Source organism: Salvelinus sp. IW2-2015, linkage group LG8, assembly GCF_002910315.2.
Source record: "Salvelinus sp. IW2-2015 linkage group LG8, ASM291031v2, whole genome shotgun sequence".
NCBI lineage: Eukaryota > Metazoa > Chordata > Actinopteri > Salmoniformes > Salmonidae > Salvelinus > Salvelinus sp. IW2-2015.
The window spans coordinates 15,167,622-15,181,850 of record NC_036848.1 but is presented as its reverse complement, the minus strand read 5'-3'; the positions used below and the strand labels follow the sequence as shown (position 1 = coordinate 15,181,850).

Sequence of the window (14,229 nt, the reverse complement as noted above, 5' to 3'; positions counted from 1 at the left end):
GTTTCTAAAACCGTTTGAATTTTTTCCTGAGTGAAACAGAACTCATTCTGCAGCCCACTTCCTGACAGGAAGTGAGATTTCTGAAATCGAGGTCTCTGTTCAAGGGCTTGCCTATAAATGGGCATGATACGTATTAGTATACATGCACGTCATACACCTTCCCCTAGATGTCAAGAGGAAGTGAGAGAAGAAATAAAGTGATTATCTTGGTCTGAGGTGGAATAAATCCTCTTGGAATGACGTGTCCGCCATTTCCTGTTTTCTGAAAAGTGCGAAGTTGGACCTGGAATTGCCTTCTGGAAAGCTGTCGTTATAGGCGAATACTATCTCCGGTTTTTTATTTGATACATGTTACAATATCATCGTAAAGTATGTTTTTTCAATATAGTTTTATTAGATTATTGAAAATTTTTCGGGACGTTAGGCGTGTTGCGTTGTGTCCCTTTGTTCAGGATGGAGAGCTTCGCGCCACTATGCTAGTGTGCTTGCTAATCAAGAGGGAAAAATTAGTTCTAAATCCAAACAACGATTGTTCTGGACAAAGGACCCCTTGTACAACATTCTGATGGAAGATCACCAAAAGTAGGACCCATTTTATGATGCTATTTCATATGTCTGTCGAACTGTGCTATCGCTACCGTTTGCCTTGAATCAATGCTTTGTGTGTGTAGCTATTGTAGTAAGCTAAATAACGCTATATTGTGTTTTCGCTGTAAAACACTTAAAAAATCGGAAATATTGGCTGTATTCACAAGATCTTTGTCTTTCATTTGCTATACACCATATATTTTTCAGAAATGTTTTATGATGAGTATTTAGGTATTTGACGTTGGGTCTGTAATTACTCTGGTTGCTTCGGTGCTATTTCTGACGGTAGCTGTGATGGTAGCAGCAATGTAAAACTGATTTATACCTCAAATATGCACATTTTTCGAACAAAACATAGATTTATTGTGTAACATGTTATAGGACTGTCATCTGATGAAGTTGTTTCTTGGTTAGTTTGGTTGGATCTTGGTATGTAGGTTGGCTTTGTGCATGCTACCTGTGCTGTGAAAAATGTCTGTCCTTTTTTGTATTTGGTGGTGAGCTAACAAAATATACGTGGTGTTTTCGCTGTAAAACATTTTAAAAATCGGACATGTTGGCTGGAATTCACAAGATGTTTATCTTTCAAATGCTGTATTGGACTTGTTAATGTGTGAAAGTTAAATATTTCTAAAAAGTATATTTTGAATTTCGCGCCCTGCACTTGAGCTGGATGTTGTCATAAGTGTACCGGTGTYGGGCTTGCAGCCTGAAGAAGTTTTAAGAGGAGGTGGCCAGTCTTCCAAATTTATTTTGTATTTACATTTTACATTTTTAGTCATTTAGCAGACGCTCTTATCCAGAGCGACTTACAGTAGAGTGCATACATTTTATTACATTTTTTACATACTGAGACAAGGATATCTCTACCGGCCAAGAGCAGAGCAGACGCATTTACCTTGTATGATGAATAATTTATGTAGGTAGGAAGCATATGTACTGGACAAGACTATATTACAGTAAATGAGATATGGGTCAAAAAAGCTATAGTATAGAGTTAGGAAGAAAGCCTGATGAACCAAACCACTAATCTTTCTGATTATACCAACAGRTTTCACAAATTTAATATTATTTTTCCAGGATAACTTTTCATCAATTAGAACTCAAAGGAATATAGTGGATGTGACTTGTTCCATTTCATTCACACCATTTGAGATTCTGGCTCTTTTTTTTAAACAACATTTTGTGACTATTATAAGTGAATATAATAAAGTTGATTTGTTTTTACATTTAAAGATAGACAAATTATCTAGAACCATTCAGAAAATGTGGCCATGCTTGAGTTGGCTTCATTAATTAGTGAGTCAAAATTATTGTGTGATAAAATGTAATTGGTATCATCAGCAAAGAGAATGGGAAGTACGGTAGACACGGCAGCAAGGTCATGGTTATAGATAAGGAATAACAAAGATCCAATTATCGAACCCTGCGGCACGCGACAGGATATCTTGGCCCTGGTAGATGCACAGCCGTTTGAATAAACACATTATTCTCTATCATAAGCATAACTATATAAACAATGATATGTATAATCATAAAAAACGTAATAACAATTTGCATGATCAACCGTGTAAAACGCTTTGGATAAATCTCTCACTAATTGATTGTACAATGTGTACACACATATCTTATTATATTAGGATTTCAGTTTGTGAGTGTGTGATATGGAGGTTTGATACATGTTTATTTCGACATTATAAAGATTTTTTTTTATAAACAATAGCAACACCGCCATGTTAATCGGAGTTTTGCTGTTGGAAAACCACATTAGTGCTGCTCAAGGGCATATCGACAGATATAACGCCCCGCCCGGCAGACTGTCGACCAATCGCGTTCATGTCATGCTGCATCACGCTGTTGCTAAACGAATCGTCACGCCATCCCTTCTAAAAATCAGGGTATGATGTCGCGTTCATGTAATAAATCAGAACTAGGAAACTTGGAAATGTCAGACTTGCTAACTGGTTGTAGTTATACACGTGCCTTCAACCAATTAGCAAGTCGGAAATTCCCGAGTTCCGATGTGTAAAGATGTGTAATGTTGTGCATGTTCACGTAATTCATGCTGTTATTTTTTGTTTGCTAGCACCCAGTTGACTTCCATTCACTCCATAAAGGAGTGCACTCTTTGGGAGATTCTCAATTGGATAAAAAAGTCTGTCATCTCCTCGACTCCTCTGTCAATTCATTAGTAGGTGAGTGAAGGACTCTGCTGCCCACCTCGATTAACTACTTCGACAGAGGATGCAAAAGGGTGTCCTTCTATCAAGTAGTGCAGAAGTATTGTCAAATCTGTCACACCCCCTTTAAATCAACTGTTGTTTTCTCAAAGGATCGCATGCACATATGAAGAAACGATACACTACTTAATATTTTATCTCTAAGTCGCTCTGGATAAGAGCGTCTGCTAAATGACTTAAATGTAAATGTAAATCTCTAAAATGTCTGTCACAAGCGCACTGTGTTTTTATCACTTTATACATTTCTTTTGGAATTCCACCCATGTAAAAGTAATTTGACTGATGACATGGAGAAGGAGTCTAATTTCATACGAGCGCATTTGTTTACACGTTTCCTCTGCTCCTGGATTACCTTTTACCTTGTTCAAAAAGAGGACAGAGAAGGGAGGCAAAACCAATTGACATTCTCCCTTTGTCCATGAGTCGCCCAAAATGCACAGTGCAGCCCATTGACAACTACGAGGAACGTCATAGAGAATGATAGAAGACTCTTCTTTTTATCTGTCGCATTAAGGTGTCTGTGGGCACCCACAAGCAGCCATTGAGGCCACCTCCATTTTAAAGTAGTCCATTTTGTCCTTCTACTACACTTAACAAAAATATAAACACAACATGTAAAGTGTTGGTCCCATGTTTCATGAGCTGAAATAAAAGATCCCAGAAATGTTCCATACGCACAAAAAGTTTATTTCACAAAAATGTTGTCCACAATGCTAAAGACTTCTCAAGTTTTGAGAGAGCATGCAATTGGCATGCTGACTGCAGGAATGTCCACCAGAGCTGTTGCCAGAGAGTTTAATGTTAATTTCTCTACCATAAGCCGCCTCCAACATTGTTTTAGAGAATTTAGCAGTACGTCCAACAGGTCTCACAACCGCAGACAGGGGCACCGCCTGGGATTTTGGGCCCAAGAAAAGATATCACATTGGGCCCCACCACCACAGGCCACACCAACCCTGCGCAATTGCTGTAACCACACACCTCCAGAACCCAATCGACCCATTCAAAGCTTTAAATAACTCTACCTTTGCAGGCTTGCAACTCTCTTGTAGTCCAATATTTACTGTATGATATTTACTGACAGTGAGCTGTGAAAATATAACACTGTGCAGACACGCATGCGGCATTCTGCATACAGTGGAATTCACTACTTGATGCAAGACTGATACCCTCTTTAAGAATTGTGCTAAAGGACATCTTCAACAGTCTAAATGTAATTTTAATGGTCAAATTCTTGAATGGAAAATTCTCCTAACATTAATGAATAACTTAAAATAAATATAACTTAAATATACATTAACCTCTTCCATTAAAATAAATTAACATCATCTATAGAATGATATACCAAACAAAATAATAAAATCAGTAGCAGATTTTTTAACTAGAAAATAAGCAGCTGTAAAAGTGGAAATGGAAAACAAAATGGAAATGAAAAGGCCTGATGGTGGCGCTAGAGGAAAGGTCAAGAGGTCACCAAATCATTAGGTTTCTTCCACTTGGGGTCTTGATTTTGCACAACAAATTTTATGGCAATCCAGCCATTACCTTGAGATATATCTTGTTCTCAGTCTGTTCTCAATCTTATTCTCCGCCTGTGATCATCATGTGTGTAGTGATCCAATATCCATAACAATGCCATTTAACAGTTATCACTGGCCCTTGCTCAGCCTTACTCACCAAGAGCCCAGCCTTCCTGCCCAGCCTTCCTTTTCTTTAGGAAGCTGAGACATGATGCTCCACCTGCACTCCCCACTTGCAATTCACTGCTAGCAAGTAACGTTTGCGCCTGGTCTGGGGGCAGGACCGCACCATTTCCTGTAAATAGGGGGGGGGGGAGCAATACAGAGGCTCTCTGGATGTTTACTTTTTGCCAAAAAACAAGAAAAGAAAAGGAAACCGTTAGTTTTATTAGTACATTGTAAATAAAATATTATATTGATGGTGATCGGTTAATAATTTAACATTGAAAAAAATGTACCTAATGTTCTAATRATGTTTTGGGGCTCCCTGTTGTGAACAGAGTGCCCCATGGTGATTATGGTATGGGCAGGCATAAACTACGGACAACGAACATAACTGCATTTTATCAATGGMAATTTGAATGCACAGAGATACCGTGACGAGATCCTGAGGCCATTCATCCACCACCACCAYCTCATGTTTCAGCATGATAATGMACGGCCCCATGTCGCAAGGATCTGTACACCATTCCTGGAAGCTGAAAAAGTCCCAGTTCTTCCATGGCCTGCATACTCACCAGACATGTCACCCATTGAGCATGTGTGGGATGCTCTGGATCAACGTMYGACAGCATGTTCCAGTTACCGCCAATATCCAGCAACTTCACACAGCCATTGAAGAGGAGTGGGACAACATTCCACAGGCCACAATCAACAGCCTGATCAACTCTATGAGAAGGAGATGTGTCACGCTGCATGAGGCAAATGGTGGTCACACCAGATACTGGTCTTCTGATCCACGCCCCTATCTTTTTTTCTAAGGTGCCTGTGACCAACAGGTGCATATCTGTATACCAAGTTGTGTGAAATCCATAGATTAGGGCCTAATGTATTTATTTCAATTGACTGATTTCCTTATATGAACTGTAACTCAGTCAAATCTTTTAAATTGTTGCATGTTGCATTTATATTTTTGTTCAGTATACTTCTATGAGTTGGTAAACAAACTCAAACAGGCTGACTACACYGCTTGTGCAAAATCAATTTAGAAATCTATATTATTCAATTATTGCACTCACACTGCTCAAGCGTGCCAACGAGCGTCTGCGATGCCAAGGGCTAACATGCTGACCAGACCGGACACGTCGCAAAATAAATTTAGAAATCCATGTCATTCAATTATTGTCTGCGACGCCAAGGGCTAAAATAGGACTCATTCCTATTTCTGACGCAGATCGCGCTGCAAGTCCTGCCTCTCCCATCTCCTCATTGGTTTATAGAAGCAGGTACCCACGTGCCATCTCATTGGTTATACCCATGTAACGGATGTGAAATGGCTAGCTAGTTAGCGGTGGTGCGCGCTAATAGCATTTCAATCGGTTACGTCACTCGCTTTGAGACCTTGAAGCAGTTGTTCCCCTTGCTCTGCAAGGGCCGCGGAGGGTCCCTGGTTCGCGCCCGGTTCGGGGCGAGGGGACCGACTAAAAAGTTATACTGTTACACCCACGTGGGTGATTGAAAGACRAACTGTTTTGCCGGTAGTCGTGGTAATACAATGAACGTTTAGATGCGATCACCATATAAGTTAAACGATGAAAAAGCCTGGAAGGAGGAGAGATGACTAGAAACGATTCRGTTGGCCATTTTATGTGTGGATTAATTGTCGGAGTAGAGGTCCTTGTGCATTTCAGGTAAAATAACTCAATGTTTATATCCCAGGACAAATTAGCTAGCAACAGCAAGCTAGCTAAATAGGACAAATTAACGTTAGCTAGCAAGTGCAAGCTAACYWGCTAAATTGMCATACATGTTTAATGCTTTTCGACCTGTTCCCAAATGAATGTCATTGGTTCAGAGTTTGTTTTGATATTTTAACCTGCGTGTCGTGATCGCGTTTGGTGTGGGGGGGCAAAATAAATTTGTGCCTGATAGCGCACGTGCGCAACCGGTTTGGGTTCCGTGTAAAATAGAAGTCATTCCTATTTCTGACGCAGATCGCGCTGAAAGTCCTGCCTCTCTCATCTCCTCATTGGTTTATAGAAGCAGGTACCCACGTGCCATCTCCTCATTGGTTATACCCACGTGGGTGATTGAAAGACAAACTTTGTTTCCGGTTGTCGTGGTAATACTATGAAAGTTTAGATGAGATCACCATATAAGTTCAAAGATGAAAAAGCCTGGAAGGAGGAGAGATGACTAGAAACAATTMGGTTGGCCGTTTAATGTGTGGATTAATTGTCGGAGTAGAGGTCCTTGTGCATTTCAGGTAAAATAACAACTCAATGTTTATATCCCAGAACAAATTAGCTAGCAACCGCAAGCTAGCTAAATAGGACAAATTAGCTAGCAAGTGCAAGCTAGCTAAATTGCCATAAATGTGTCATGCTTTTTGACCTGTCCCCAAATTAATGGAATTGGTTCAGAGTTTGTTGTTATATTTTAACATGCGTTTGGTGTGGGGGGACAAAATAAATGTATGCACGATGGCGCACGTGCACAGACGTTTGGGTTCCGTGAAAGGGTGCATACTGCCAACTGRAGTGTTATTTATTTGAACAGGTATAAAGCCAAGGTTGGCGATTTACTGCCATCTACAGTTATGGAATGTTTGCTCACAAGCATAATTAATTGGCTGATCCCATAGGAAGCCTCACAAAGTTGACTACTTCAAAATGGTGAAAGTCCTCGATGGCGCTGCCCATCCTAAATGCGCTTTTGTGCTCTAGAGTCCTATCTCTATGGGCAATGAACACAATGGGTTTTATTATGAATTGAGTTTCACATCTCCTAATTTCTTAGTATTTCTGGGATGGTGTGTGCTGCACGAGTTTTGCAATTTATTGATCAGAACATCCCTCGCCACACTGACCAAAGGGGAGCAAATTTACCGCTAATTAGTTGCTAATGTCACGATAATAAATAACTGCCAATGCTATGATCTGGACAAGACTGCCAAATCGAGGCAAAGGTAAGAATCTCTGGATTAACTATCTAATGTTAGTTAAATGTAGTATTAAATAAATTGGCAAAATGTATTTAAATGGACAATTCTGTGAACTGTTTTGTGCACGTTTTAAATTGACACAATACCTGTTAGTAAAGATGTCAGCTAGAGATGAAGTGCAGGAGCTTGCAGGGATTTGTCGCTTTGCATGATGTCTGCGATGTCTGAGAGTAAATAGAGACGAATATATTGATAACCATGTAAATCTCTCGGACAAGGTGAGTTATCAAAATGTCACCACGGTAAGCCTACACGAAACAGAACCCTTATTTTAAGTGTTTCTAAAATTCCCTATGGGAAGATGAATGGTGGAAAAACGATTGGAACCATTATTTCTTAATTTTTTTGACCTTTTATTTAACTAGGCAAGTCAGTTAAGAACAAATTCTCATTTACAATGACGGCCTACCCCAGCTAAACCCTCCTCTAACCCAGACGGTGCCCTATGGGACTCCCGATCACAGCTGGTTGTGATACAGCCCGGGATCAAACCCGGGTCCGTAGTGACACCTCTAGCTCTAGGTCCATTTCCCTGTTTGACCGTTAGGTTTTATGGGTATTATGACACCTCCACTGTGGGGATCTATGGAGGACTGCTCCTCCAACCGAGGGAGTGCCAATATGGCCGACTAGTGGCCAATACATAGCGTCAGCAATCCATGTTTTATATACGTCAATCGTCTAAACCCATGCATCGCCTCAAAATGACATTTTTTAGGATGTGGTTGTATACGGTAATGTMTACTACGCATGCGCAATGTCCTCAACGGTGCTTGGAAGGGAGGATATAAAGTTGGATCTATTTTTCCTTTGTCATATTGACGCTTGGCTTATCTACAGTGTTCATACGTATCGGTTGTCGTTTATAACAAACGGTGGTTCGTTATCCTGATTTCAGCGGCTGCACGGTACGTAACGCTAGCTAGAATTACTAGCCTAGCTGCCACTTGAGCCAAATATGTGCTTGAGCTGTAGGTTAACGTTAGCGAGCTAGCTAGCGTTGTATTCAAGAAGGAAGCTTTATAAGGTCGGATAGCGACGATCGTTCGTTAGCTGGCTTTGTACTGTAACGTTAGTGTTGCTACATAGTATGGTCTAGCCTTAGTGGTGTTGTAATAGTAGTCGAGTTAGCTAGATGTATCAAGCTTTTGGTAGCAATCAAGCTAACGTTAGCTAGCTAGCTAAACCTCAAGTGTGGTAGCTAGGTCGCGCGGTAAAGATGGGTTCACATTCACGGTGTGCTACTTGTTTTTCCTCACGCCATACGACGTTAGGCTGTCTTGCTCAACTGCTGTATTTGTTGGTAGTGAGTARCTAGGCTACTATCTAATTACTAGCAAGAACAATTATAATCATTAAGAAGTCAGAGACTTAGCCACTAGTTTAATTACAGGTAACGTTATGTATGATCCTGCTGACTAACGTACGGTTGTCACTCACTGATAATGTGACTTGGTAACGTTCAACTCTAGTTATTACTTTTCGTGTTACAGTTGAATATCTGCTTGGTCCAGTTTCCCATATCCATCGTGTGATCGCCAAGGCAGCGAACCCATGGCGGACTCGGTGGAGACGTTCCAGACCCACCTAACCTCAGTCATGGACAGTTTGATCCGCGCATCGGTGTGCGAGATCACCAAATTGTTCCAGGACACGGTGAATGACTATCTGGTGGAAATATCGTTGAACAGGAAGGAAATGGACGGTCTAAAACTCCGACTCCGACTGACGGAGAACAAACTGAGAAATGAACGCAAGTACGGGATGGGGTGGGCAGAGAATCGCCGCAATGCTGGTTTGATAGTGTCTGAGGACGGTGGGCGGAAAAAGCGGAAAATTGAAGTGCCTCGTAAGTGTTCATATTTAGTAAGTACAGCCACAAAAGCATCACGGACCATAAAGTAGTTTATGTATTTGTCTTTCCCTATGTATAAAACTGACATTAAACATCATTCATCATATTATGATTGAAATGTTTTGTGATTGCATATCACATCAGTACAAGTTGATTTCTTATGTACCATTAAGTCGAAAGCCTGTAATGCTTGTGTGAAGAGGTGCTTGTTATGTTGGAAGCCATCTGGCAGAGGCTGAGCTGTCTCATCTCTCCTTCCCTCTCTACTCCTCCACTCTCCCTCCCTCACCTCCTCCACTCTCCCTCCCCCACCTCCATCCCTCACCTCCCTCCACTCTCCCTCCCCCACCTCTTCATTTTTCTATCTTTCACCTCCCCCACTCTATCTCCGCTCTCTGCTCTCCTTCATCACGACCTTTCCCCTCCCTCTCTGCTCTTCATCTTGCCCTCTCTCCTTCTCCCTGCCTCCACCTCCCCTCCCTCTCTGCTCTTCATCCTGCCCTCTCTCCTTCTCCCTGCCTCCACCTCCCCTCCCTCTCTGCTCTTCATCCTGCCCTCTCTCCTTCTCCCTGCCTCCACCTCCCCCTCCCTCTCTGCTCTTCATCCTGCCTCTTTCCTTCTCCCTACTCTGCCTCCTCTCCGTCATGCTCTCTCCCTTCCCCCAACTCCTCCACTGTCACTGCTCCCCTCTCACCCCCCCCCTCCATGCGCTCTCCTGCGCCATGCCATTCCTCCTCCTCCCGCTCTCCTTCAACATGCTATTCTCCCTTCCCCCAACTTCTCCACTTCTGTCACCGCTCCCCTCCATCCTTCATAACCCCCTCCGCCTCTCTCCCGCTCCCTGCCATCCCTCCTCTCCCTGCTTCCCTTCCTCTCCTTCATAATGCGCTCTCCCTTCCCCCTCTATTTATATCACCGCTCCGCTCTGTCCCTCCCACTCTTTCCTTAATGCTCCCTCCTCCACCCCATCCGCTCCCTTTCCTCCTCACCCCATCCGCTCCCTCCTCCTCACCCCATCCCCCGCAGGAGGAAAGCAGACGCTGGGCCTTGCCTTGGGAGGCGCGGGGGAGGAAGGAGGAGCTGCCGCCGCCAGGGTAGTAACGGGGGGAGGGTGGAAGGAGGCGCGCGAGCTGTACCTCATTCAGTTCCCCGGGGAGGAAGGAGAACTAGAGGAGGAGGAGGAGGGGGGCTGTGTTTCAGGAGAGGGGGAGGAGACGGACAACATCAAAGAGGAGGTGAGGGAGATGCGGTGTTCCGAGGAGTCTGAATATGTCCTACGCAACGTCACTGCATCAAAGACCATTACACTGAACACAAATCTAAATGCAACATGTAACAATTTCAAAGATTTTACTGTCTTACAGTTCATATAAGTGAAACCGGTCAATTGAAATGCATTCATTAGGTCCTAATCTATGGATTTCACATGACTGGGAATGCAGATATGCATCTGTTGGTCACGGATACCTTAAAAAAAAAAAATTGGGCATGGATCAGAAAACCAGTCACTATCCATTTGCCTCATGCAGCGCGACAACTCATAGAGTTGATCAGGCTGTTGATTGTGGCCTGCGGAATGTTGTCCCACTCCTCTTCAATGGCTGTGCGAAGTTGCTGGATATTGGCGGGAACTGGAACACGCTGTCGTACACGTTGATCCAGAGCATCCCAAACATGCTCAATGGTGTGACATGTCTGGTTAGTATGCAGGCCATGGAAGAACTGGGAAATGTTCAGCTTCCAGGAATTGTGTACAGATCCTTGCAACATGGGGCTGTGCATTATCATGCTGAAACATGAGGTGATGGGCCTCAGGATCTCGTCACTCTATCTCTGTGCAATCCAAATTGCCATCAATAAAATGCGGTTGTGTTCGTTGTCTGTAGCTTATACCTGCCCATACCATAACCCCACCACCATGGGGCACTGTTCACAACGTTGACATCTGCAAACCACTCTCCCACGTGACCCCATACACGTGGTCTGCGGTTGTGAGGCCGGTTGGACGTACTAACAAATTCTCTAAAACTACGTGGGAGTTGGCTTATGGGAGAGAAATTAACATTCGATTCTCTGGCAACAGCTCTGGTGGACATTCCTGCAGTCAGCATCCTCCCTCAACTTGAGACATCTGTGGCATTGTTGTGACAACTACATGTTTTATTGTCCTCAGCACAAGGCACACCTGTGTAATGATCATGCTGTTTAATCAGCTTCTTGATATGCCACACCTGTCAGGTGGCTGGATTATCTTGCCAAAAGAGAAATGCTCACTAACAGGGAGAGGAATGTTTATTTTTTGTGCGTATGAAACATTTCTGGGATCTTTTATTGCAGCTCATGAAACATGGGACCAACACTTTACATGTTGCATTTTTATATTTTTGTTCAGTGAAGTTTGTTCTTTTTACAATGTTCTCAGTCTCACCACACGCAGATAGATACACAATGTTCTTAATCTGCTGAGTTTGTGTGACTGACAAACTGCACCAGTGCTGGTAGATGGCGTGGATGTTGGAAAGACACTGATTTGATATTCAGGTGCAGAAGTGCTTGTTCAGAAAGTGCACTCAAGTGTAGAACGTTGGAGACCCTAAACATGAATATCATTTTAAGACGGAACAGTTGCGTATTCTACCAGGTGACTTAAAGAATACAATTACTTTTCTTCATGTCATCTTAAACTGTCTAAACATTGTACGTTTACAGAAAATGCCCAGTGTAAAACTTGAACCGTGTTCTTTGTGGCACTTGTGACTTSGGGATACTTGTAAATACTTATGAAAGTGTGCTAGTGAACTCTGCATTGCATTAATGTTACTGTATTGTAGTCTATTGTGGGTAATGTAGTTATTTTTGCTCTGTCTGTAGTCCAGTGACATGGTGGAGGGGGGCTACCAGCCTGCGTCTCTGCGGCTGATCAAGGAAGCCCTGAAGATGGACCCGCCCAACCAGAACCGCCATACTGGATCCAGAAACCACAGCGAAGGTACTGACACCAGCTCAAAGCTCGGAACAAAAAAACATGATTACAACAACTCTTGGATAGAGCAATAACCCCAATGGGAATGCTGAAGTTTTCTTGTAGGTTTCACAGGACACTTGTTATTATCTGCAGTACATTGTTTGCATGTGCCTTCATAGTACTGCTCCTCTAACAGACCCTCTCTCTCCGTCTCTCTGCCCAGTAGGAGACATGGAGTTCAGCCCTATGGCCCAGGAGGCCCTGAAGCGGCCCTCAGCCGTAAGGCATGAAGAGGGGGATGAGGAGGAGTGGGACGTGGGGTCCCCTCCAACAGAGGTGTCGGAGGGGGTGCTGAGCGTGGAGGACCTGAGTGGCCTGGAGACGGCCCTGAGGGCAGAGAGGGGGCGCCAGCAAGCAGCCCTGAGGATCCCTCCCACAGCAGGCTCCAACCATGGATCCATGAGCCCTGACCCGGAAGTAATGGCAGGCAGCGAGTTCAGCCTGGGCCAGAAGTACATTGGTCTGGATGGGTTGGAACAGGAGGGGGCGCTGGGGAGTCCCACGCCCTCAGAGAGGGACTCTAGTGATGCCCTGCAGGGTCCTGGTGCCCGTCTGAAGGAAGGTGAGAGGGCACTGCCAGGGGGGGCTGGAGCAGTGCTGCAGCCACGCTGGCCCAAGAGGCTGAGGGACAGTGAGGGGATGGAGGAGCAGGGAGGCTCAGATGAGGCCTTGCATCACCCATCTGCTCCGGGTAGCGTGGATGACAGTGGTGAGGAGGAGACCGGAGACCTGATGCATTTCTGCACGCAGTGCGGTGGGGGCTTTGCCAACGAGGCTGAGCTGGAGGAGCACCCCTGCCCCCTGGGGGACACTCACCTGCAGGGAGGGACGGAGGCCACCCTGTTCCCCTGCGCCTCATGTGGCCACGCCTTCAGCCATGCCTGGGCCCTGAAGAACCACGAGTGTGTGTGCGCAGCCGAGCGGCCCCACCGCTGCGAGCTCTGTGGGAAGGGCTTCACACACTCGCGCTCGCTGGAGAGGCACCAGGTGGTTCACACTGGAGAGAGGCCACACCGCTGCCAGCAGTGTGGGCGGAGCTTTAGTCGCCTAAGCAACCTGGAGAGGCACCAGCGGATCCACACGGGCGAGCGTCCGTACGGGTGCGAGGTGTGCGGCAGGCGTTTCAGCAGGGTAGAGTACCTGAARAGACACCAGCTGATCCACAGTGGAGACCGAGACAAGGCCGGCAGCGCCCACCAGTGCTCTCAGTGTGGGAAAGGCTTCAGCGAACCCGAGCAGCTCAAAAACCACGAGTGCTTTTTATAGTTTGATAACTGAGATTTACCATGATTTGTTTGGGGGAGGGGAAAGTTTAAAGAAATTCCTGCTCAAGGTAGACGTTGCTCCCTAACAGATCTAAGATCATTTTACCCTGGCCTCAATCCTGAAGTTGACCATTAGAAATGCAATCTAAAGCTCTGACCTTGTATCAGTGGTTAGGGACAACTTCTACGTACTCCAAAAAAAGGCGATGCCGGTCAKCCAGGTTGGGCTGAGCGGTCGAATTGTACATGGAGAAACTTGTTATGTGTTTTCTATGTTTCTCAAATGTACATTGTATCTTTTATATTATGAAATTGAGTATTTTCACTTTGAATACATCAATCATGGCCTTGTATCTTGACTTTATCAATGATGACGATAATAATTTTGGTATTTTGTACTATTCGTTTTGTTTTCTGTATTATCCATCAGGATTAAACACTTKACTTTTATTCAGTGACCAATGGTCTCCTTTCATAAACTGTCAATCCTCTCATACTGTTAATTGCCAAGGTTAGTTTTCAGCTAGAAATTGATTAGTTCCCCCCAGCCTAGCTGGAATTTAGTATGCTACT

The 14,229-nt window shown here is 44.2% G+C and overlaps 1 protein-coding gene across 4 annotated transcripts; it reads left to right on the top strand.

The window, feature by feature from the left end:
• Positions 1-7,310: 7,310 nt before the first annotated feature.
• LOC111967516 (uncharacterized) lies at positions 7,311-14,114 on the top strand. 4 transcript variants are annotated; one of them, XM_070444773.1, is made up of 5 exons: positions 7,311-7,475; positions 9,005-9,360; positions 10,393-10,601; positions 12,238-12,355; positions 12,555-14,114. In XM_070444773.1, the coding sequence occupies exons 2-5, from the start codon at positions 9,066-9,068 to the stop codon at positions 13,655-13,657; spliced, it is 1,725 nt and encodes a 574-aa protein (XP_070300874.1). In that variant the 5' UTR covers positions 7,311-7,475; positions 9,005-9,065; the 3' UTR covers positions 13,658-14,114. The 4 variants fall into 4 exon arrangements, with proteins under 4 accessions (XP_070300874.1, XP_070300873.1, XP_023848358.1 ...); XM_070444772.1 differs by lacking the exon at positions 7,311-7,475 and adding an exon at positions 7,659-7,729; XM_023992590.2 differs by lacking the exon at positions 7,311-7,475 and adding an exon at positions 8,109-8,419 and having other exon boundaries at positions 12,558-14,114.
• Positions 14,115-14,229: the final 115 nt, after the last annotated feature.